Here is a 26,913-nt window from a genome sequence, read left to right on the forward strand (position 1 = left end):
TGGCGTGGCTTGGCGCGGCGTGGGAGGCACCGGGTATCAGGGCAGTGGCAGGCTGTGGAGTGGGAGGCGGAGGGCCGAGGCTCTCTCCTGCACTCCTTCTGGGCTGCTTGGGCGGCGGGGTCTCGGGTCCCTGTCGCGTGGCTGCCGCTCTGAATATTTTCTTGGCGACCTGGCACTTCCTAGGTGTTTTGAGGCGGGGAGGGCGTTTAAATCTTCCGCAGCGCTTGGAGGCTTTCCCGGGCGCCTTTCCAAACCTTCCTCTTCCCGAGGGAGCTGCGGAGAGCCGGGTGGGCGCGAGTGTCGCCCTCTCAGGCCTCGAAGTTAGGGGACCGGGTTTCCTCTTCCTCCTCCCCCGCCCGGCCTGCGCCCCGCCAACATTCCCACAGCTTTGAGAAGCGGACTAGTAAACTCTCAGGTTGTGTGTTAGGAAGGTATCCCGGAAATGCATGAGTGCAGATGACTCCTGGTCTTTTATTCTCTCCGAATGCGTTAAGCGTTGTGAGTACGAACTCAGCTTTAGAGATCTGCCCTGCGGGATTCTAGCCTTACTATTGACGTTACCTATCGTGTTCTTGGCGATGTTTTCCTGAAACTTAAGTTTCTGTGAAATCTAAGTAGTGTAAAAGTTTTCCCCGTTCGTTGTGGCATAGGAAAGCAGAAAAATAATCTCTAGTTCCTTATGTCTAGATGTTTAAAATGTGCCCTCTTTTTGCACAAACCTTTGGATATTTTTCTCTTTCACAGATTTAATTAATTGCCTAGCTACCACTGATGAAGATGTGTTGGAGTAACTGCTGAAACTGCATTTTATTGATCAGAGATCGTCTGTTTGTTGCACTTATTTTTGCTTTCCCTACCTCTTTGAGCTTTACTGTAATGGCTGAGAAACTTGGAAAATAAAATGAACGTGCTGTGGTCTTGAATATAATTTTTTGAGAAAAAAATTAAAGTGCCAGAGTGAAAGCCAGAATGGCATCCAGAGAAAGGCTCTTTGAACTTTGGATGCTTTATTGTACCAAGGTAATCGCTTTCTTTTTTTATTTCAGTTTTAAATACTTTATTATAAAACTTTGTGACTGGCTTTATTTGATGGGTGCTAGTATATTTATACTAATAACTCCAAATTTAGAACGTAAGAGATTTTCTGTTTTTCAGATTTCATTACATACACATACAGGTAGACCATGGGGTGTGTTTTTTGATTCTTCAGTGATTTCAGTTATATAAATAAAAATTATATAAAAGAAAAATATTTTTGTTTATGCTTCTTTTCTACAAGTGGGAGCAGGATAAAGACATTTTTGTGAGAAGGGCATTAAGCATTTTTCTCATAGATGACCTTTTAAATTGTACAGAAAGATTATTGATGTGCTTACTGTATAATTGTCTCCTTTGATACTCATATGTCCTGAGGGTATTATAATTATTGCCCTTTACTGATGAGGAAACCGGTACTTCAAGGCCACACCTTTAGCTGTTATGACCCCTATAATTTTTTTGTCATTCAGAAATAATTTTCTTTTCTTCTCTTTTTCCTTATGTAAATTTTTAGGTGGTAGCTTTGATTTTAAGTTATTTAGAAGGGTGTTCTCTTAAAACATATTTTTCAAGTGAGGAACCATATTACTACTTTGAAGATAACTGGCTAGGGTTAGAGAAATACTGCTGATCTATTTTAAGTGTGGGTGGGAAAATTCTCAAGGCTTGTTTCTTTTACATGCTTTCAGATCTTTTAAACAGTGAATATTTCTTTATTAGTGATCCCATTTATCTGTAATGTTAAATTTTAGAGAAATTTTAACTTTCCAATTTGATTGATGCTATAATTATTAAAGTGCTACTACTACACCTTGAAATGTTTAATATGAATTTTTAAAAAAGCTTTTAGTCTTCTGTAATTTAATGCCAGAAATAACCTTTTTAAAAATAGACAACTCTTCCAACAAAAAGGATACCGTACGCTTTTGAAAATAGTCACTAACACATGTTAGCCAAAAGTTAAAATGATATTTTAGTATTGCCCTTAATTTGAAAACAGTTTTTTTTTTTTTGACTCAGGGTCTCACTATGTAGTTCACACTGGCTTTGAACTCATCATGTAGCCCAGACTGGCCTTCACCTCATAGCGATCCTCCTGCCTTAGGCTCCCAAATGCTAGGAATACAGGCGTGTACTATTACACGATTTATATATTAAAACATTTATACATTAAACTTAATAGATTTCACTATTTTCATAGACAAAAGATGAATAGGTTTTATTTTTTGTTTACTTAACGATATTTGTAAGTAGATTTACTATTTAATACTGTTCTAATTGAAAAGATAGTGTTCTTTACTGGCATATACTGGATTTCCTTTTTTTTTGGTGGTGGTACTGGGGATCAAACTCAGGACCTTGTGCTTGCTAGGCAGGCATGTTGACACTAAGCTACATCCCCAGCCTTACACTGGATTTTATTATTGATTTTTTTTTGATTGTTTGAGTTTTTTTGGTTTTTTTTTTGTTTTCTGAGACACGGTCTCCCTATGTAGTTTAGGCTGGTGTTGAACTCACTATGTGGCCCAGGCTGGCTTCCAACTCTTCATCAATCTGCCTGCCTCAGCCTCCCAAATTCTGGGGTTACAGGCATGTACCACCATGCCTGTGTTACTTGACTTTTGAGACAATGTTTTGCTATCTGGCCTAGAACTCAATCTTCTTACTTCAGCCTCCTGAGTGCTAGAATTAAAGGAATGTACTGTCATGCTAGGCATATTGACTTTCATTGTAAATGTGAATCCTTACTCTCTTTTAAATATCTGTCCTTAGTAATGCAGGTTTTGGTAATCACTGTCTTTTTTTTTGCTGTGCTAGGGATTGAACTGAAGGTCTCAGATGTGCTGTCACTGAAATAATCTCCAGGCTCTGACCAAATTTTAAAGCTTAACTTTTCTTGCATAGAAAGATAAATCCCATTTTATGTTTAATATTAAATCATTTGTGTATTTAGTAAGACTTAATTTCTAAAATAGTTTTTAAAGTGTAGTAAAATTATGATTTTTAGATTTCACTGTCTTGTGGATATTGCACCTGTAGGTAATAACTTTCTCTTTTGCAGACCTCTTGATTCATGTAGGTCTGAATACAGCTTGCATATTGAACTCTTCTACCTAACAAGGATGATTGCCAAACAAGTGTTCTCTGGTCTTACTAGCCTTACTGCTTCCATTATAGCAGTTAGCACTTCAAAACCATCTGACTTCCCTGCCCTTGACAAGCTTGTAACTTTTTTTTTTTACACTTAAAAAATTTTTTTTGCAATATTGAGGACTGAACCTAGGGCATTCCCACTAAGCTACATCCCATCTCTTTATTTATTTATTTATTTATTTAGGTACCAGCAAGTGAACTCTGGACCTTGTGCTTACGAGGCGGGTGACAGCACTTCTTTATTTATTTTTAATTTTTTTTGAGAATGAATCTTGCTAAGTTGCCAAATTGCCCAATTTGCCCAAATTGCCCAAATCCTCCTGCCTCAGTCTCCTAGAGTGCTGTGATTATAGGCATGAACCATCATGCCCACATTTTTTTTAATACTTTTGATGAATTTTCAGATGACTTCAGGACTGCTTAGATTTATTTTGTTTTTGAGGTGCTGAGGATTGAACCCAGAACCTTGGACTTGCTAGGCTGGTGCTGCGCCACTGAACTATACCTCATTCCCTGCTCATCTCTTACAAAAATGTTTCTATATCTTAGTTCCTTTTTTCTTTTCTTTTCTTTTTTTTTTTTTTAATAGTGGGGATTTTATATTGAACCCAGTGAGCCTTCTCACTGAACTGCATTACAAGCCTTTTTAAATTTTTTTGAGACAGGGTCTCAATTTCCCAGAGTAGACTCTAGCTTGGTGGCATTTTTCCATACTCAGCTTCCTGAGTACCTGGGATTGTAGGTATTGCCACCTGCATTTTTTTTTTTTTTTAAGGCAGTGTTTTGCTGTATAGCCCAGGCTGACCTTTAACTTGCAGTCCTCCTGCCTCAGCCTCCCAAGTGCTGGGATTACAGGCATGTGCTGTCATGCCTGGCTGTATGACTTAATTCTAAGAACTTAGCCTTTTTTTGAGGGGGTGGGTACTGGGGATCAAACTTGGGACCTGTGGTTTTGAGGCAGGCGGCGGAACCACTGAGCTAAATCCTCAGCCCCTTAGACTTCTGTATTTGGTGGGCTTCCAAGTGCAGTCTCTTGTGACCTTGAACAAGACTTATTTGGGTCTCATTTGATGACTAGTATATACAGGGACAATGCTTGTCATGACTCACCATTAAGAATTTGTTTTGGCTGCTGAAGGACAAATACTTTTTTTGTTTACCCTTACGTAAATTGTTATGTTAGAACCTTTTAGCTGTGTTTCAAAGCTTTTATTATGGAAAATTTTAAGCATACACAAAGTAGAGAAGATACAGTGAACTCTTGTTATCTAATATTCCACTTTAACAATGATGATGGGCTGGGGATTTAGCTCAGTGGTTCTGGTGCCTGTCTTGCAAGGGCAAGCAAGTGCAAGGGCCTGAGTTCGATCCCCTGTACCAAAAAAAAAAAAAAGATGAATTCATATTCAGTCATGTTTCACTTATAATCCTTCTTTTCTCCTTGTACTCCTAAATTATTTTAAAGTAAATCCCAAGTTATTATCCTACCCATAGATATTTAAAAATACATGTATAAAGAAGAACTCCTTAAAAGGTCAGACCATAATGATTCTTTAAATTATCAAATACATTGTCATGTCCATGCTTTCTGATAGTGTTGTATAATCCTGTTTTACCACTGTTTGACTCTACTGAAACAAGGCTTACACATTTTTTATTTGAAAGTATCTGTGAAACTTTTTAATCTGTAGTTTCCCCCTTATCACAACTAGATTTTGTCCTTAAGAGTTTTCTAGTCTAGATTTTGCTTATTCACTTTTCTTGATTTTATTTAATTGTCATTGTCTGGTGTCTGGTGTCTGTAAACTGACAGAGATATTGGGGCTTAAATAATTTAGAATTGAGCCTGGGTGGTGGTACACACTTATAATTGCAGCACTTAGGAGGCTGAGGCAGGAGAATTGCTTCAAGTTTGAGGACAGCTTGGGCCACATAGTAAATTTATTTATTTATTTATTTATTTATTTGGTACTGGGGATTGAACTCAGGACCTTGCGCTTGTGAGGCAGGCAGCAGAACTACTAAGCTAAATCCCCAGCCCCACATAATAAGTTTAAAGCTAGCCTGAACTACATAGTGAGATCCTGTCTCAACCAAAAAAGAAGAAAACCCCCCAATAATTCAGATTCTGTTTTGGGTGTGCAAGGCTAGAATAATTCATAAATGTAGCAGTTACCAATGATTTTTGCTTAACTGTATTCCTTAGGATTTTGCAAAGCTCTTAATACAGTACTCTAGTTTTGTTTTTTCCATTTATCAGAATACACAAATGCTCATCGGTTTTTGATGGCAGTTCTCTAAATGGAAGGCAAGCAACATAAATATTTGATTCTGGGGCTAGGGATTTAGCTCAGTGGTTCCACAGCCTTCCTTGCAAGCATAAGGTGCTGAGTTCTATCCCCGGTACCAAAAAGAAAACCACAAAGTAAATATTTGATTCTGTTAATTTTCAGAACAATGACTTGATTTACTAGCATCTTCCCATAGTGACCAGTTGTATTTCTTGAGTATCAAGGTTTAAAATTTAAACAGTATCTACTGTTTTGCTGCTTTACCTGGTTTGCTGTCTTTAGAACACTGTCTACATGCCTCATTACAGAAGACTACTTTATGAAAGTCTGCTTCAGAGAATAAGGTTAAGGCACCTTCTGTATTTGTCACAGGTATTCTGTGATATGTCAGTAATAGGTCAACATTAAGCTGTTGAGGTTTTTATGTAATTTTGTTTTTTATTTTTTATTTTTTGGTACTGGGGATTGAACTTGGGACCTTGCACTTTTGAGGCATGCGGCGACACCACTGAGCTAAATCCTTGGCCCTATGTAATGCTTTTGAAAATTGCTGTTGAACATTATAAAAGTTTAATAGGTGTAGTAGGTAGTAGAACTGTCTCAGAAATAATGCTTGGATAATCCTGCTTTGTCTAAAGAGTGCTAATGGAATATATGTATCCTGCCTATTAGTCTGGGTTCAGTTGCAAGACTATATACTCATAATTAAAGTTCTTTAAGTAAAATTCAAATGAATTACTAGTTTCAGTTTTTAGGTGGATCCTCACATACTACACTCAACATTTAAAAAGAATAAAAGGTTAGCCTAAGCTCTTCAGTTTGTAGCACTTGAAAAAAAATTTGAGTAAAAATGTAAAAATTTTGCTTTTTTGGGGGGGTACTGAGAATTGAACCTGGGACTTTTATACTGAAGTTCATTTATCTTCAGCCTTTTGTTTTTTGTTTTTTGTTTGGTTTTTGAGACAAGGTCTTGCAAAGTTGCCCATGCTAGAACTTGTGCTACTATAATCAGCTACAATTTATTTTTAACTAAGAAATATACCTCTCAAACTTACTGATCACACAGTTTATTTTGTTACCAAATTTTTCAGGTCTAGTTTTTTTCACTTAATCTCATGGTTGAACTGTGACTCTTCATAATAGTTGGGTGATTTTTTGAAGTTACTGTTATGTAATATAAACAGGATGAATTCTCACTGGTACATAAGACTACTACAGTAATTCAGATATGTAGTCTGAACTTTTCATGCCTGCAAATGGTCATCCACACCCAGGGTCAAGGACTTGATTAGCAGTGCATTTCATATAGTGCTTCTAGGTTAAACATTAATTTTAACAAGTTAACTGGTATCTGGATTTTAGTTCAGTAGTTATCAACTGCTTGTATGAATATATTTATTTTAAGTTTAGAAGGCAAAACACTTAACTGTTTAATGTCTAAAGAATTTAAGCTAGGCATGATGGTGCATGCCTATAATCTTAGCACTTGGGAGGCTGAGGCACAAGATTGTGAAGCCCACCTGAACTACACAGTAAGACCCAAAAGAAAAAAAAAAAGGATGCAGTTACTTTTTTTTTTTTTTTTTTGAGACAGAGTCTTGCTATGTAGTTCAGGCTGGCTTCAAATTCACTATGTAGACAGGGCCATCCTTGAACAACTGGCGATCCTCCTGCCTCAGCCTCCCAAAGCCTTGGGATTACAGGTGTGTGCCACTACGTCCAGCTTTGTGTATAGTTACCGTGTTCACCGTGTTGTGTGTTATTGATGTTTTGTAGTACTGGGAATTGAACCCAGGGCCTTCACATTGAGCTACATCCCTAGTGTGTTTAATTTTAATGTTGGACAAGTTCTTGCTTAGTTGCTAAGTTGCCCAGGCTGGGCTCAAACTTGTGATCCTCCTGCCTCTCAGCCTCCCAGAAATCCTAGGTGCATACCTGGGGTTACAGGTGTGCACCATTACACCTGATTGATAATTGTTTTGATATTATATCTTCATTTAACATGCTTAAGATAAAAGAGAGAAACAGAGAACTTTATACCAGCTTTTGGGATCATTACACAACTTTTTGGAGCTCATTTATTTGTATATAAAGAAATAAACATGCTAAATTCCCTACTTCAACCTGCTGCCTGAGGACAGGCATGTGGTTAGTTTTGTTAGCTTTTATGGGAATCCTGCAGTTGGTCACTGGAATATGATGAGAGAAACTGAGCCTTTCAAATTCTTAGGTAAAATCAGTTTTTGTTCTCTCTGGTATAAAGTAAGGAATGAATTAATCGCAGTAAAAAATACTGAATGACTCAAAGTGTAGCCTTTTGAAATGTGGAAATGTAGGTTGAAATTCGGGGCTGTTAGCTTTTTTTTCTTAGATTTAGTTTCCACTGAATAATTGTATGGTAGTCACAGAGGAACCAAAATTTAATTCAAATTCTTCTTGTAATCTTTTAGGGCCTCAAGCAGGTTACCTAGTTTCTTTATGTCTCCGTTTTTTTATTTGTCAAGTTGAAAAAAACAACTATTTTAGGTATGTGTCAAAATTGTTGAAAAAACCCAATTGGTTGTATTTAAATGTACCTTAAGAGTAAGAAATACAACTACATCATGTTTATTAATTTAAACAAATGCATGTGTCTGGAAGTGTATTTCAAGATGACTTTCAGCTGATATTTTATTGTATAATAATAGAAGGAGCAATATTTTCTTGTCTTTTTTAACAGTAGTAATAAAGCTTTAGCTATGAATGTCTTAAATAACTTTAGTCTGTACTTATTTTTGTATTCAAATGTAATGTTGGATTGTCTTCAATAATGATTTGATGCCCCCCCCAAGCTAAGTTTGTTTTGGACTTTGGTGATGCTTCATTTCCGGCTGTTGCCCTTTGTCCTGCTAAATCTGGAGTATGACTGAAATAGATAGTTTTGCAGTGAGCTCAGAGTAATTTTCCTTTTCAGAATGAAAATTTTACTTAATAAAGAAATAGAACTTAGAGGTGTTCTATTCAAGTGGCAAGTACCTCTTTTTATACAGATTTGGAAAAAAAATAGAATGAATACTGTTATGAGAAAATTATTTAAGTTATAATCATAAGTAAAATTTTTAGGCCCAATACATAATCAACTCATAATTTAGTAAGTCTTTGATATCTGCTAAGTGTGGAAATAGGATTTGAATTCTATTGCTTAAGAATGACTTGTAAAAAAGAAAATATATTTTGATTCTAAGCAAAACACAACAAAATTATTAAGAGCCTAATAGTAGTTGTTACCCATTATGTGCTTGTTTAGGGTTAGCTGTGAACAAGAAATGCTAATTTTCTACCAATAGACCCAGGAGTAGTTCTTAGGAAATGAGTTTCACCATTGTCATTTGGCTTGAGGAGCTTTTGCACTACTTTGAAAAGTTAGGCCTGAAAATTTTTTTGTCGTCTCCTATTGAGTATTGAAATTTAAGTGTCCCTGGTATAAAGTAGAATTGGTGGCATTAAATGTGTAGACATGTAGCATAATGTGTAGATGTGGAAGTAAGTTCAAGATTTTTAATTTGAAAACTGATACTTGGATGTCCTATTTGTAGAGTTTGTCCATACAAGATCACTGATAAGCATTTAAAGATTTCGGTACTTGAGTGCCGCTGCCTGTCTCGCAAGTGCAAGGTTCCGATTTTGAGCCCCGTACCAAAAAAAGAAAAAAGATTTCGGTACTTGCGAGACACTCGAGTAGAAATACACAACATAGTTCTTAAGTTCAGAAGGAAAGTTAGTGCAGAAAATGCAGATTTGAAAGTCCTATTGAAAACTATATGTGCATTAGAACAGTAAAAATGAGGAAGTCTTAGAGAACATTTTCATTCAAGAAGATGGAGCAGTCTAAATTCCTGTGCTTAAACATTTAATAAATATTTTGTGTATCCCTGTTTTAGTAAGAGGTGATGACAGAGGAAGAAGAGTTTAAATGGATGGAAAATTGCTAGTAATTTGCCAATTTAGTAGAGTTATGAAGAAGGGAATAGTGAGGAGAATCAAATATGGCACAGTATCAAGAAGAGCATTATTGAGCACATATTGGATGTAGCGTTTCAGGGGTTATTGGTGGCTTTTACAAAAGCACTTCTCAAAGAGAGTGGCCAAAAAGCCATTAAAAATACAAGTTAATACCGTTTTTCATTTGGTTGATTTATTTTTGAGATACTAGGGATTGAATCCAGGGCTTCATGCACACTAGTCAACACTCTACCATGAGTTACACCCTCAGCCCCTCATTTGGTTCATGTTTTTATTTTTAAATTCAACAGATTTCAAATTGATGCCAGAGTGCTTTGAACATTTTTAAATACTCCCTGATTTTTTGCACTTTACATGGCATCTAGAACACATACATATTTCAGATTCCCAAGAATCCTGAAGTCCAGAAATCTGGAATTTGGAAAAAGTACTGCTCTACAAATTGAACAGTTATTGGTGATCATTTACTATCATTGTGACTATAAACACTGAAATTGAGTAATAACTGGTTACAAGGCTGAAATCCCTAAAATGCTTAAAGTATGTAAAAGTTAATAGAACTAAGAACACAAACTTTAAAAATTCTTATATGGAACTTAGGGATTCCTAAGAATATTTCTGATATCTCCTAGGGTTCTTGGATTCTATTTTCAGAAATACAAGGCTTGATCAATTGTTATATTAGACGTAATGCTATTACTCTACCTTTTCTGTAGTTTCCTTTTCCCGTCTGGAAAATTATGGGGTAAATTTATAACAAAAGAGTGAGGAATTAGCTGGGTGTGGTGGGGCATGCCTGTAATCCCAGCACTCGTGAGGCTGAGGCAGGTGGGTCGCTGTGAGTTTGAGACCAGCCTGGGCCACATAGTGAGTTCCAGGTAAGTCTCAACTATATACTGAGACCCTGTCTCAAAACAAACAAAAACAACAACAACAAACAAACAAAGAGTGAGGAATTGGGAGCAAAAATCCAATCTCTCGGACTCCTTTTTTGGTCACAATTATTTATGTCCTTCCTTTATGCAAAATTCACATTCATGTTTGACTTATCTAGTCATGCTGTCAGTCTTTTTTTTTATTGTTGTTTGTTTGTTTTGTTTTTGGTACTGGGGATCAAACTCAGGACCTTGTGCTTGCATGGCAGGCAGCAGAACCACTAAGCTAAATCCCCAGCCCTAAGCTGTCAGTCTTGAAACACAGGATCTTGGATCAGCATCAGGTCCAATTGTGATTTCTGTTGGTATTGTGAACTAAAGGCCCTATCAAAATCTGTGCCCCTCAAACCCAGCATATACTGGTAAAACAGGAATGCCACCATAAGGACTCTTGAAAAAGAAAAGGATAAGAGGCACCTAGAAGGCAGTGGTTAATAGCAATTCTGAAAATTGCAAATATTGTCTGCCCCTTCTACTCTCAGAGAAAAAATGTTTATGATTTCACTCAGTTCTTTGGAAATCACTGTTCATGCTACTCTTCTCTATTGCTTTTGGCTCTATATTTTTGGAAGATATGTCGTTTTCCTTTTGCCATCTCTCAAGAGGTTATCAGACATTACGTTCTGTGTTGTGACTAAGCAGAACTAAAAATTCTCCTGTGAGGAGCCAGGGATTTAGCTCAGTAGCACTGAGCCTGTCTTACAAGTGCAAGGGTCTGAGTTTGATTCCCCATACAAAAAACAAAAAGTCTTGTATGAATGCATTTCTCTTTCCTAATTTCCTAATTGTCAAATTATATTGCTTAATAACTCCAATGTGATAGTCTATAGTAGAAATAAAGAGGATACTTTTCTTGCTTATTTTAGTAGCAAAAGACCAGAAAAATTATATTAAGATTTCAATAATTGGTTCATGGTCATTTCTTGCTTTAAGTGTTGGTTATTTAGTAGTTGTTATTTTAAATGTCATTTTATTAGAATCTCCAGGATGAATTTTAAGTAAGAACAGTTAGAATCATAGCCATTTAATTTTCAGTAGTTCTTAATTGTTAAAGATGTAAAATAAAATGATTACAGATCACATTTTAATGCCTTGTGAATAAAAGTGTTCTGCCTGGCTAATTTAACATTTTCTCTGTCTATATTTAAAGTCCTTGGTGTTGACAAAAGCCCTAATTTCTTTTGTGAAAATATAACTTACTTTTTTCGGTGACATTTCTATTCTGGTTACTCAAAATCTTTTACAATATTGGGAGCTCTATAGACTATGAAATTCCTCATAGCCATGTATGCATTCCTTCAGAGACGTCAGAATTCAGACAAGAGTTAACAACACTTGCATTATCATCCCATCAACTTTTATAAAAAGAGTGAGATTTATTATATAATGTGCATTTCTTTTTCCATAAAGGAAATGGGGAAATCTGCTCTTAAATATATTTTAGAGGCCTGCTTTTTTAAAATATGAAAAATAAGTTGTCTCTATTTAAGAGGTATCAGCATTTTCTTTAATTTGTCTTATAATTTAAATTCAAACCAGGTAGAGAGATTTTTCTCAGGTTGAACCAAAGCATCCTGGTCTATACATTTCATGTAATAGTCAATGAAACATTCTGAAAACAGTGCTCCTGTTTTTTTTGTTTAGAAGTAGTTTGTTTGATATAGTTAACCACATGGTCTATCCTCACACTGAACATGTGAATAGTAGGAAATGTATATGCTATTTTAATGTATGAGAGCTTAGTGAGGTAGATTTGTACCTTTATCTATTTTTGTATATTGTGATCTTGGGGATCAAATCACCCTCAGCTCTGTGCCTCTTAGTAATTTTGACTGAAAAGTTTTTTAGTTCAAAATATAAAATTTAGCCTTTCTAATAAATTACATTTTAGGGAGAAATATATGTAGATTTTTCTTATTAGATTTAGGTTCTAAGAAAAAGTAATACTATTATGATGAGCTTTAAGTTTTTATTATTTACGATACTTAAAGTGTAGACAATTTAGAAACTATAGATACGTAAAAGTCACTCAACATTTTATTATCCAGAAACTTTTCAAGTACTTTATGGATGTGATTTAATATAATAAATTACTATATTTACTATTACAAATCATTAAGATACTGTATCTTAAAAACAACCTGACATGAAACTTGAACATTATTTCAAACTTTGATATTCCATTTAACAAGTTTAAAGTTCAGTCTTAATATGTCTATTTTAAAATATTTTGTTAATTTACATTGATTTAGTATGTAGTGATAAATTTTTGTCTCTAAAAATTTAGTCTAGTTTAGTTTTTATTGAGTACCTGCTGCTTACATACATTTACTGTCATCTGACCCTTTGAATTTTGTTTTCCTATTTTTTTTATGTGATTAATTTTTTAAAATATTAAGCATTTTTAGAAGGTTTTTTTAATTTTTGGAGACAGGGTTTTGCAGTGTAGTTCAGGCTGGCCTCATACTCATGGCCTCGTACCTGCCTCAACCTCCTGAGTGCTGGGATCACAGGTGTGCACCACCGTGCCTGACTAGAAGTTTTATGTCACAGTAAAATTAAGCTGCAAAAATACAGCAAGGTTGTTTGTTTGTTTTTGTACCGGGTATCAAACTCTGAACCTTGTCCTTGCGAGGCAGGCGTGGTGCCACTGAGCTAAATCCTGGCCCAACAGCAAGTTTTTATACAGTGTGTTCCTACACTTGGACATCACTACACTACAGTGGTACCTGCAGTCACTCGAACCAGAATTCTCTACTTGGCTGATGTATGTGGAACTCCAACATAAATGGAAAATTCATACAACTGGGCATATGTCACTGAATGCTGCTCATGTTTTCAAGGCCTGTTGATTTTACTGTGATTCTGTACACAGTACTGATTAGATGTAGAACAAGTTATCGGAATGGAAGGTTATATGTAAAAATAGCCAAAGTAAAATTTGAAATCTTTCTAGAGATTGTTATATTTTAGACCTAATTTTATACATAGACTGCTATTAAGATATTGCCTCTTTTCATATGTGTTAAAATGGCTTCCACCTTGGAGGGTGAGGCAAGAGGATTGCAAATTCAAGCCTATCTTGGTAAACTTACCAGTGTAGTGAGACCCGGACCCAAAATTAAAACTAAAAAGATTTTTAGAATATAGCTCAGTGTTAACCTTCCAAGTTCAATCCCCAGTACTGTAAAAACAACAAATTCTACTCCCTAAAAAAAAAAAAAAAAAAAGGTTTCAAGCCTTTCCTGGCTGTGACAGGCTTTCTTTTCATTAGAATTTTTGCTTTTACCTATTTAATTTACAATGACTTTATCTGAGAGCATACTTTACCTAGAATCAGTTTCCCATTCTGGTTAAAACCCAAGATAGAGGAAAAAACTAATGCAGGCAATATGGGTAAAGCCATAAGTTATCAGGGATGATTTAGGAGAGGGTGTTGATCAAAGTTTTAAAGAACAGAAGAACATCATTGACGATATTTCAGATAAGCATAAGGTTTGACCAAAAAGTACAGAAAGTGATCTTAGGATAGATTTTCATTTCTGTTAATAAAGTAGGCTAGGTTATTTTGTCTAACCTTTTGAAGTTATTCATATTACTGGGTAAGAAAGAACTATCTTAAAAACATTAAAAAGTTAGCATTATGAATGAAGCCAAATTTTAGTGAAAGCAGTATCTTAGGTAAATGGAGCCACTTTTGCCTGTTGAACTTGAGCTTTTGTTTGCATAGCCTGATGGGTGGACAGAAATCAAAACCAAGAAATCAGAAAGAAAATTCTAGATTTTCCTTGTGATCTTCAAGAGTTATATCTTTGGCTTAAGGAGGAATTAGAAGTAAATTTACTTCAGTGTCCCACTTCAAGTAAGGAACTTTATTTATTTTTGGTACCAGGGATCGAACTTAGGACCTTCCGCTTACGAGGCAGGCGGCAGCACCACTGAGCTAAATCCCTGGCCCTCAAGTAAGGAACTTTAGGGAAAAGTGCTGTGAGAATCAACAGGTATAAACTACAAAAATAGATGAGAAGTATGTCGATACTAGAAGGCTAGAGTATAAAATTAGTATGTCAAATATGATTAATGAAGTGAAAATCAAACCAGATTGTTTTGTAGAGTCCAAGATGACACTGATTATAAGACAAGCTTTTATGTGACACTTAGGAAAAACACTAGCAGTTAAAATTGTGTCTAAGTGCCTTACTTTATAATATATGAATTGACCATACTAGGGTTTTACTGCTTTGAATTTCATTTTTTTCCAATTTCTCTTCATTTGCATTGCCTGGCATATGATATACCTTTTTGTGTGTGCATTTCAGTTTTATTTATTTGAGATTATCTCCCATTCTCAAATTTGTAAAACAAGTAGCTGTTTGAAAAAAATACAATGGTGATAATTTTTCTATAGTAATAAATATTCCATGAGTATCAAATTATACCTAGTTTTCATGCCTTTCTATGTACACAATAACTATTGCTTACTTATTGCATGTGTGTAATTTCCCCCCTGTACTACTGGGGATTGAATTCAGGATTACTGACCAATATCTTCAGCCATCTTTAATTTTTTTTTTTTGTTTTGTACTGGTGCTCAAACTCGGGACGTTGTGCTTGCAAGGCACGTGGCAACAAACTGAGCTAAATCCCTGGCCCAGCCCTTTTTAAATATTATTTTAAGACGAGGTCTTGCCAATTTCACCATCTGACTCAAACTTGGATCCTCCTGCCTCCTAAGTAGCTAGGTTTATAGACATGGGCCACCATACCCAGGCTTGATAGATTTTTTTTTTTTTTTTTTTTTGAGACAGGGTTTTACTGTGTAGTTGAGACTGACCTAGAACTCATTATGTAGCCCAGGCTGGTGTTGAACTCAGCAATCCTCCTGCCTCAGCCTCCTGAATGCTGGGATTACAGCCATGTGCCACCATGCCTGGCTTGATAGATTTTTTTTTTTAAAGCATAACTTTCTTAGAAATTGGTAGAATAAGGGGAAAAGCAGTAAAGATAAAGAAGATTTAAATAACAAGATTGGCAAATCTGATGTGATTTTTTATTTTTTGTGGTACCTGGGATTGAACTCAGGACATTGCTCTTGCGACGCAGGTGCCACTGGGCTAAATCCCTGGCCCTTTGATGTGATATATTTATAAAGATTTTATTCCCAATATGCATTCATTTCAAACCTATGCAGATAATTACAAAGAATGATGATATAACAGACTTAAGTTTCAAATTACTGAAATAATCGAGTATGCTTTTGTTTTTTGGTTTTGTTTTTGAGACAAGCTCTTGCTGTGTAATTCAGGCTGCTCTCAAACTCACAGCAGTCCTCCTGCCTCAGCCTCCTGACTGCTGGGATTATAGGCATGTGCCACCACACCCATTTCGAATATGTTTTTTAAATGGAATATAGTGTTTGTTGTTTTTTGCTATTAGGAATCAAACTCAGGATCTTGCACTTACCAGGTAGGCCCTGTCCCTTGAATGGAGTATCATTAAGGAAGAAATTGTTAGAAGAAATTTAAAAAAACAAACTGGAAGGCAAGAAATACATTTTTAAGATAAACCTCGGTTGAAGAACAACCAGTATAGGAACATTAGATTTTTTTCACTGAATGACTTTGGAACTTGGGGATATTACTTAGGGATATTCATAGCTTTAAATATATGTTAGAAATGGAAAAGAGCTGAAAATAATGAACTATACATGGTAACCAGGCTCTTCACATCCCCACCTCCTATTTACAGCTTTATGTTCTCTCTTCACTGTACCAGAGTTGGTGTTTACACATAGTAGAATTTGACAAAAGTGATGTATGGCATTTGTGAAGTTGTTTCCACCTCATTCTGAGGGAAGCCAGCTACTCTGTTAGTAGCCTTACTGAGGCCCATTTTCTGTAGAACTGATGTCTCTTGCCAGTTATCACATGATTGTGCTTCTAGTTGTGCACTTAAAGCCTCCAGCTCAGTCAAGCTTTGATTTGACTGTAGTCTGATTTGACACAGTCATTACAAACTAGTTTATGAGAAAAGCTTAATCTGTACCACCAAACTGAATGAGTCTTGCATTTCTTCCCCTTAAGCTGTAAAACATCACGTTTTGTTGTTTCAAGGTAAATTATGTGGGAGTAAATAAACTAGTACATCCATTTAAGATGAAAAACCAATGAGTAAGGAAAAAATACTTTTTAAGCAACAATTTTCAAATTAATTTTGTTGTAGGAAATACACATGTATTTGAGAAGATTGATAAGAAGGAATAGGTTTAAATTTAATAAATTACTATCCATTCTTAGGATGAGTGCCATAAGCAGTCTGTATCTGTATATACTTGTGTGTGTGTGTTGGGGGGGTATTAGGGATTGAACCCAGACGTACTATATCCCCAGTCTTATTTTTTAATTTAGAGTCAGAGTCTTGCCAAGTTGGTGAGGATGGCCTTGAATTTGCAATTGTCCTGCCTCAGTTTCTGGGATTACAGATGTGTGCCACCACACCTAGCAGTATCTGGATATGTTTTTAATTGAGAACTTGGATGTAATGGGTTTGAGAGTAAATAAGTATCTCTTCTATAACTCTATTGTTCATGGTCATATCCTAAGGAAAATGTAAGATTTTAACAGAATTTACTCATGATTTAAAAAACTTGAGTGTATGGTACTGTAGATGATAGATAATACAGTAGTGGTTATGGTAGCTAACATGGTTTTTTGGTTTTGTTTTTGTGTGTTTTTAGTACCAGGGATTGAACTCAGATCCTTGCACTTGCTGAGCTAAATCCCTGGCCCTAACTAACATGTTTTGAAAGATTGATAAATACCTGGCTGTGCTGACTGTTTAATAAGTTTCTACTGGCTACCAGAGGTATGCACATGACTGTCTTATTGAGCAGCATGTACCACTACATAGGATAGCCTCATGCCAGCCTTTAATGTAGGTCCTGTTACTGGGCTTACTTGTTCCAGAAAGTGACAGTCCAGTTGAATTGGCTCTAGCACTCGTGCATTACTTAATGTATTTGTGTGCTGTGTTAATAAACATTGTAAAAATGGGGATAGAGACCAAACTGTGATGTTTCAGTATACCAGGTTTGTCTTAACCATGAAAGTGACTAAGGTTGGAGATTTAGTATTGTTTCTGAATATGTAGAGACCTGTTTTTTGTGGGCTTTGACAGCAAATTATCCTCTAATGATTTTTTTTTTTGCAGCAAAATTCTCAGGATTTTTTCAGGCTGCATAGAATATGACTATTTTGTGTAAGTTATTTTCACAGGTTTTTCCTCCTTGCTTACTAAAGCTCCGTATCCTTCATGTTCAAAAGACAAGTGTAGTATAGTGGAAAGAGCATATATTGGTTTCGTATATCCTTGCACTTTAGTCCCAGCACTGTGGAATTGATAGCTGTATGATTTTCAGCAAGTCCATGAATTACAGTTTTATAACCTGTAAAATGAGGAAAACTATATTTTTTCTGAATAGTTGTAGGCAGTTAATAGGATGTCAAAATATTTGCAATGGCATCTAGCACATTTTTGGCACATGCTTTAAAAATTGAGTGTTTTATTTCCTTGTAAATGAAATAATACCATTTCTTTCCTTATAATTGCTCACTTTCCTTGGAGAATTCTGTTTTTATACTTAGTATTCCTGATCTTTAGAACTTGAACCAGATATTATAGAGTTCTTAAATATGAAGAGAAATGTCTGTATAGGGTTGTGTGATGATTTTGTGTTAATTTTTACTAATAGGCAATTATCTCTTTTAGAAAGGAAAAATGATAATGAAATACTTGTAGTATTTCTGTAATCTATCCTCAATGGATGGATGAATGAATGGCAGTTAAATGACATTCTAATTAGAAATATAAAAAGCAAGTAATGAAACCCCAAGAAAAATTTCCCACAAGAGGTTGTTCTTATCTAGAATATTTCCATCTTCTGATTTCTCAGTAATAATGTGATAGAAATACTTTACAAGCTCATTTGGAAGAGTACATTAATAGAAAAAATAAACACACAAAAGGTCAACAGTCCCTGCATATTCTGGGAACATTCTTTTAAATTTTGAATTACAGTGTAATACTTTTATTTTAGGGAATTTAAGTTCCTTATCCAAGAGCAGTGTTGACACTGTGATGTTTAAAGACTGCTGAATCACATGCTGGAATTGGTGGAAAAAGTATTGCAGTAAAGGGAAATTTGTGAAAGTTTTTTTTAAAAACTCAGCTTTATTGAGAGTTCAGTTCATAAAAGGCATAAGTTTACAGTGTAAAAGGTGATGAATTTTGATACATGCAAAATTACCTTAATGACCTAAATCAGAAAGTGGAGGGGCTGGGGATTTGGCTCATGGTTCCGCTGACCCCTTGCAAAAAAAAAAAAGTGGAAAATTTGAGGGCTGGAGCGTGGCTCAGTGGCCTACCAGCATAAGGCCCTGAGTTTGATCCCAGCACCACAAAGAAAAAAAAATGGAAATTTTCCATTCATTAGAAAAGTTTCCTTTGCCCTTTTGATGTCAGTCCTCTCAAAGACAGCCATTAATTTAATTCTTGTCATCATAATCTCTCCTAGACCTGCTCTTCATATAAATAAATTCAGTATGTATGTGTTGATTCCTGACATCTTTTGCTCAGAACGTTGTGTAAATTTGTATTTGTTCTTGTCAATATTCCCACAGCCGGGTGTGCTGGTACATGCTTATAATCCCAGCATTTGGGAGGCTGAGGCAGGAGGATCTCTGTGAATTCGAGGCCATCTGAACTGCAAAGGGAGACCCTGCCTCAAAAAAACAAAACAAACAAAAAAATTCACAGAATTTTATTCCTGTATACTATTGCATTATATGAGTATGCTACAATTTCTTTATCCACTAACCTGTTGATAAAATTTGTTTTCAGCTTTGGACTGTTAAAAATAAAGCTTCTATGCACATTGTTGTGCAGGTGTTTTTGTGAGTGTGTTTTCATATCTACGGAAGAGGAAAGGCTGTATGTTACTATATGTTTAAAAGAAACTCAAATTGTTATCCATGTGATCATACCATTTTATATTCCATATAGCTACAGTCATTCCACATTTTCACTAACATGGTATCTTCATCCTTTTCGACTTTTACCATTCTAGCGGGAAAATATAAATAAATATGCATACACATACATATAATGATATTCCCTTTTGTTGTAATTTGCATTTCTTTGGATTACTAATGATGAACAAATTTTTATGTGCTATTTGGTCATTTGTGTATCCTTTTTGTCAAGTGTCCAATTAAAAATTGACTTGTTATTTATTTGTACATATTCAGATACTGATAAAAGTCTTTGAGAATATTTGAATATTTTCACCAAGTATATGGCTTGCCTTTGTGTGTGGGTGTGGTACTGAAGATTAAACCCAGGGCCTGTTGCATACTAGATAAGTGCTGTACCACTGAAGTACATCTCCATCACTGCTTTCCATTTCTTTGATAGTGTCTTGATGACTAGAAGTATTTGCTTGTTTATTTTTACTTATTTGTGGTGGGGATTACACGCAGGGCCTCATGCAAGCTAGGCACAGGCTTGATCTTAATTTTACTTAAAACTAGTTTTTTCGGTTCATGATTTTTGTGTCCCAGAGAAAAAAGAATCTTCTGAGGGAAGTTTTAGTTTTAGTTTTTGTGTAGAGTAATGATTCATTTCCAGTTTGATTCTATTCATGTATTTTGTACTTAATATATTAGTATATGTGCTGCTGAAGCAAGCACTGTACTCCCTATTAACAAATATTTATTGAGCAGTTGGTGCTAGGCACTGTTTTATGTGCTTGGTATCCACTACAAATAAGAGATCCTGTGTAAACTTATATCCTAGAGAATATGATCGTAATAAATAAATCACAATATATTAAACTACTATGGAGTTGGGAAATAAAAGGGTAGGGTAAAGGCACTGACAAGTTTTGTTTCTGAGAATATATCATTTAAAGAATGACTTAAGTCTGGGCATGGTGGTGCATGCCTGTAACCCCAGCACTTGGGAGGCTGAGGCTAGGGTATCACCACCAGTTCAAGGGCAGCCAGGACTGCATAGTGAGTTCAGCCAGCCTGAAGTACATAGCAAAACCCCGTCTCAACACCACCCCCTAAAACAAATTAAAAACAATGAAGAAGATGGTGGAGTCATCTATTCAGATGTCTGGAAGAAGAGTTTTGGGTAGAGAAAAAGGCCTTATTGTGGAAGTCTGCCATGTCCAAGGGATAGCCATGAGTGTAACTAATAACAATAATAAGAGTAACAGTGGGGGTAAGGCATAGAGTGATACAGGAGAGCAAACTGTTTAGAATTCCACAGGACACTGGTAAGACTGGCTCATTGACAAGCCGTATGAGGTCTCATTTTTTTTTAAAAAAAAACCTTTTTTGGCACCGGAGATCAAACTCAGGTCTTTGCCCTTGTGAGGCAGGTGGTGGAACCACTGAGCATAATCCCAAGCCCTAAATACATTCATTAGTACATATTTGTCATACATATTGATCACATTCATCATAGGAAATTTTTACCTGTACATAACATCTCAATTCTTTTTTCTCTTCCTTTTCTCTCTGCTCCCTTTAACCCTGCTTCTCCCTATTTACATAAGCTTTGTTTCCATTTCATTATATTTAGTATACTTTTTAAAAGAATACACAGCTCTTCTTGAATATTCCTTAGAGGTTTCATATTAATGTTTCTTTAGATACTAGGTGGTTGTAAAAGCATTATTTTCCCTGACAAATATACCTAATATAATGATTTTCTTATTTCAGAAAGATCCTGATTACCTGAAGCTGTGGTTGGACAGTTTTGTTTCTAGCTATGAGCAGTTCTTAGATGTTGATTTTGAAAAACTGCCTACCAGGTACGTAGACACACAGCTTTATTACCCTTGCTCATTTTTACACAAAGATACAAATGCTGACATGTTAAAAGGATGGCAGATATGTCAGTGCTCTTGATATCTTACGTAACTGCTGTCATGGTAAAAATTACTAATCATAGCAGTTTCTCTTGGCTTTTCAAAGCCTCTGCTTTGGTGAGACACTGCCCACTGCTGTCTTGCAGGTCACTCATTTCTGGTACTAGCTGCCTAGGGTTAGCGCCAGGTCTCACAAGTTAAAGGAAAAGTCCTTCATGAGACTGGCTTCACTTCAGACATCATTTGCAGGTTTTGGGGAACACACCCACATTTCTGACCAACTCTAAATTACCTGTCTTCAAGTTCAATAATTTCCTAGACTGTCTCAAAAGAATTTACTGAAAGTGAAGATATTTACGATTGCAGCTTTATTATAAAGGATGCATGTAGGACAAAGTCTAAAAGGGTCCTAGATGCAGAGCTTCCATGTCTTTTCCCCATAGAATCAGGACACAATGCCTCCCAGAGCATTAGTGTGTTACCAGTCAGGAAATAAACATGTCAAGCTTCAAGTGTCCAGAATGTTACTGGGGTCTTATTGCATCAGTTACCACATGCTTGATTTCATCTCCAGTCTTTCTTCTTAAGAGGTTGAGTGAGCCCGAAAGCTCCAACTCTTATGGTTGGGCCTTCTGATATGACTAGCTTCTATATGGAAACTATGGGCCTACCATGAATGACCTCATTTACATAAACTGAGATGTAATCCAAGGGGACCCACTGTGAATAACAAAAGAATTTTAAAAAATATTTTTAAGATTAAGTCTTGCTACATAGTTTAGGTTAGGCTTTAATTCTCATTTCTCCTATCTCAACCTCCGGAGTGCCAGACTAGGTGTGTACCACCACATCCAGCATGAAAGAAACCTGTGTCTCTCAGGAAGATTTCTAATGTTTTTGACCTCCCTACCAACAAACTGGGACAAAAACAGATATACCTTTTTCCTCCCTTCCTTCCTTCCATCCTTCTTTCCTTCTTTTCCATATTGGGAATCAAACCCAAGGGTATTCTCTACATCCTTATTGCTTTTTAAAATTTTGAGTCAGAGTCTTCACTGCATTGGCCAGGCTGGCCTTGAACTTGCAATCTTCTGTTTTAGTCTCCGAGTAACTTGATTATAGGTGTGCAATACCACACCCATCTACATAATATTCTTTACATAACATAATCATGTGAGTTAATCTATTTCCATTCCTAGCCTTAGAGGAGAGCCTTATAAAACATCTTTAAGAGGATGAAAAAAAAAAAAAAAAAAAAAAGGATTGAGCTCAGTAGTTCTGCTGCTTGCCTCACAAGTTCAAGGTCCCGAGTTCCATCCCCAGTACCAAAAAAAAAAAAAAAGAGGAGGCAAAATATTTAGATTTTAAACAACTGTATTAAAAAATGATAAATGGGGGAAATTCAAATTTTATGAAAAAGTACAACTAAAAGTACAAATCTTTTTTTCCATTCTTCCACTTATCACCATTTCTGGACTCTCAGTTCCCTGGTTGAGTACAAGATAAAGTGTTTTTTCTATGTCTCAAGCTGTCTTGAAAGCCCAGTAATAGGTAAGAGTGGTTAAAAAGGAGAGCTGGGTTAAAAAAGAGAAATAGGGAGAGACATTTAGCCTCAAAATAAGTTCCAGTTACAAATATATGTTGAGGGAAGAAGGAAGAAATATTGTGGTTAGTGATGTTTGAAATACAGGGATAAGGGTAGGCAGGGTAGTAGTGAGAGTTGAGTCTGGAGAATCACATAGGGGCCAAGTCATGAAGTACCATGAATGCAGTGTTAATGGGTTTTACCTATGTATTTATTTTTTTTATGAAAGGTAAGAATGAAACCAAAAAATTTCTGGCCATGCACAGTGGCTCATGACTAATCTTTGCTACTTGGGAATCTTTGCTTCTTGCCAGCCTGGGCAAAAAAAAAAAGCCTGGGAGTGTGGAAGTATAGCTCAGTAGTAGAGCATATGGATAGCATGCATGAGGTCCAACTATAAAAAAAAGTTTCTTTGTGACAGTATTGTGACCAAGTTTGTTTTTCACAAGTTGTTTTAGCCGGGGATTTAGCTCAGTGGTTTTGCTGCCTGTCTCCCAAGGGCAAGATCCTGAGTTGGATCCTGGTACCAAAAGAAAAAAAAGTAACAAAAAAGTTGTTTTGTTGGCATTGTAGAAGAAGAATTGGAGAGGGTGGAAACTGAAAGCAAGGAACTCAGGCAGAGGTAGTAATAATCTGGAGAAGAAACTACTTGATGCAGTTGTCCTCAGAAAGGATCAGTACTTTATAAATTCAGTTTCAGATTTCTTTCTCATCAGGATATTAATTGATAGGTTTTTGTTAAGATTATGCTTTGAGGCCGGGCGTGGTGGCTCACGTCTGGAATTCCCAGCACTGGGGAGGCTAAGGCAGAAGGATTGCTGTGAGTTCGAGACCAGCCTGGATGGGCTACATAGTGAGTTTTAGGTCAGTCTCAACTACATAGTGAGACCTGTCTCAAAAAACAAAAATCAAACAACACCAAGACTATGCTTTGATTTCCACTAATAAAAGTATTAATGTAGTTTGTGCCTAGAAGTACTTTAATTTAATTAATTAATGAATTTTTGCAGTACGGGGAAATTGCCCAGGCTGGGCTCAAACTTGTAATCCTTTTGCCTCAGCCTATCAGATCACTGGGATAACAGTGCATGCTGCTGAGCATAACTGCTTTTACTTTAATAATTTATAGTTCACTTTAAATCATGGGCTTTTGAATTTTATAGAGTTAGGATTTGGGCCTTTGAATATTTGGCGTATTGGAATGAGGTTTCTGAAGTTTCTAAGGTGCAGATATCATCTATACATTATAAAGAGATTACTGGGGAATCATTTCTAAAAACATTGTGTGGATTTATACAGTTACAATGGTTAACAGGATGAAGATGACAAATACTAACAGTATTGTTTTTATTTATTTATTTTTTGAAACAGGGTAATTCAGTCTGGCCTTGAACTCACTATTAGGCCAGGCTGGCTTAAAAATCACAGCGGTCCTCCTGCGTATGCCTCTTGAGTGCTGGGATTACAGGAGGTGTGCCACCATTGTTGGGGATAGATATTTGAGTCCAGCTTGGGCAATTTAGCAATTTAGTGAGACCCTATCTAAAAAAATTAAAAGGGCTAAGGTTATAGCTAGGCGCAAAGGAATTAGATTCAATTCTCAATTCCTCAGAATGAAAACAAAAGATCCCCTTTGAACCATGAATTTAGATTTTACTAATGGAAAACATTCATATTTTCAAGTACAGAATATGTGCACAACACTGTATAAAATTAGTTAAAGGTAAGAAACTCATGTATAATTGCCATGTAAAGTAAACTTCCTTAATAGCATTTCTGTATTAGTGACTTCAAAATGATGGACAAATTGCTTTTTCTAGAATTTAAAGCCTTGAACAAACTTTAAGCTAGGCTTCTTCCTGTATTAGACATGATTATTGCTGCTGTTTAATAGATATTCAGTACTCAAACGGAGTGGAAGAAATTTTTAGAGTTTGGGAAATTTCAGTGAAAAAAGCATATAATTTTGGGCAATAAAATTCTAGTAAAATGCTTCTAAGTTCTTAAATGCTTATCATTTTAAAACATGGCCAAGAATTTTAACTTTACCTCTAAGGCATGTTTCAACAGAGCCTTAATTTTATGATGAAAACAAGTTCAAAACAAAGTAAAAAAGATACATTGCTCTTTTAGAAGCTAATTACTTTTGACAGTTATTTTTTAAAATGTGCAGTGTAGAATGGGAAGACCACAGATAAATAATCCTTTAAATCTTTTAAATTACTATGGATTACTGGAAAAATTCTGTTTCCTTCTTAAAGACATGTTTGTTTTTGAAAAGTAGAGAAAAAAGATTAACTTAATCTCAAAAATTATATTTAAGTCTTTGTTATTATCTTGAGTCTTTGTTATTATCTTGAATTATATATATGTATGTATGACAATGAGAGATTTTCTGGTACTGCTTATGAATAAGAGAATGAACAAATTGAAGCTACAACTGAAGTAGTTCCCATTCTAAAATGAAGCATGGTGTTTTTGTAACATGGTTATAGAATCTGTCAATCTTTATAATGTGTTTTTAGGGTTATTGCCTGTATAATTTAATTAAAATCAGGTGTAACTTTTTATGTATGTATGACAATGAGAGATTTTCTGGTACTGCTTATGAATAAGAGAATGAACAAATTGAAGCTACAACTGAAGTAGTTCCCATTCTAAAATGAAGCATGGTGTTTTTGTAACATGGTTATAGAATCTGTCAATCTTTATAATGTGTTTTTAGGGTTATTGCCTGTATAATTTAATTAAAATCAGGTGTAACTTTTGTGAAAGTTTTTTATGTTAGAGAATGATTAAGAAGGCCAATTATATTATTTATTTGTGTGAGTACTGGTATTATACTTCAATTTTTTTTATCTACAGTGAATCAGATAGCCTTTTATTCAGTGTAAAAGTACTGTACTAGTAATAGCTCACATAAAGCATTATTTGAAGAGATTTAAATTATAAATGTCAGTTAATTATAGGAACTCTGTTCTGAGATTTGGGCATTTTTCATAGAATTAGAAAAATTATCGGCTTTATAAAAAATTCTTAGGCTTCAGTGATGGTGTACATTTTTATAATTTTTCGTGTATTTCACAGCAAAAAATACATATTGAAGTTCTGGATTTAGAGCCCTGTGAAATAGGCCAGATAATATTAAAATTTTATAGATTGAAATAACATCAGAGATAAAATGACCAGTGCTATGTTACAGAGGTGGAATTTACTCCCTAGGTCTTCAGACTTTGAATCTAGTCTGGGCTTTTGTTATTTATTTATTTAATTATTTTTGTTCAAAAGACCTAACAAACTGTGTGTATGACAAACAAAAAGGATATAATACAGATAAAGATAGATGGCCATCATAGTAAACAAGGGTAGATTGGCACAGTAAAAGAAAAACAAATATATAGAATAATATCAAAATCAGAAAAAGACTATTACTATTATTTTTTTGGTACTGGGGATCAAACTCGGGTCCTTGCGCTTGTGAGGCAGGTGGTGGAACCACGGAGCTAAATCCCCAGCCCTAGAAAAAGACATTATTGATAAACATTTTAGTTATATTATTGGTATATAATAGTTTTGATGAAGAAAATTGAATTGTTTGATCCAAAAATCATTTTGAACTTTTAAAAAATTAATTTTATTGGTACATTTTAGATATACAATATAATGACATCATTGGAGAGTTGTACCTTTACATAATATGTCTTTTTTTTTTTTTCTTTTTGTGGTACTGGGGATTGAATTCAGGACCTTGCACTTACGAGGCAGGCTGCAGAACCACTGAGCTAATAACATATCTTGATTCTTATTTTTTTCCCATTCTCTTGCCTTCCCTTTCATCCCTCCACCCCTCTCTATTTACAAAGACTTTGTTTCCATTTTTTCAAGAATGTGCTTTTATTGTGAGGGAGACCCTAGAGGAGTTACTTAATCTGATGTGGACATTTGCCTTTAAAGAACCATATTGTACACATA

The 26,913-nt window shown here is 35.4% G+C and overlaps 1 protein-coding gene across 2 annotated transcripts in view; it reads left to right on the forward strand.

Moving 5' to 3' along the window:
* Positions 1–26,913, forward strand: part of Nbeal1 (neurobeachin like 1) — a 195,561-nt gene that overhangs the window by 355 nt on the left and 168,293 nt on the right. The window contains exons 2-3 of one of the 2 annotated variants that reach the window (XM_010616111.3): positions 745–1,020; positions 21,208–21,299. In XM_010616111.3, coding sequence (XP_010614413.1) covers positions 970–1,020; positions 21,208–21,299 — 143 coding nt within the window. In that variant the 5' untranslated portion in view covers positions 745–969. Of the gene's footprint in view, positions 1–27; positions 1,021–21,207; positions 21,300–26,913 lie in introns of those variants that run through there. The other variant, XM_033764549.1, reaches the window with a different exon arrangement.

The sequence above is a fragment of the Fukomys damarensis genome, unplaced genomic scaffold (genome assembly GCF_012274545.1).
Source record: "Fukomys damarensis isolate Sample0158 unplaced genomic scaffold, DMR_v1.0_HiC HiC_scaffold_16, whole genome shotgun sequence".
Classification (NCBI taxonomy): domain Eukaryota; kingdom Metazoa; phylum Chordata; class Mammalia; order Rodentia; family Bathyergidae; genus Fukomys; species Fukomys damarensis.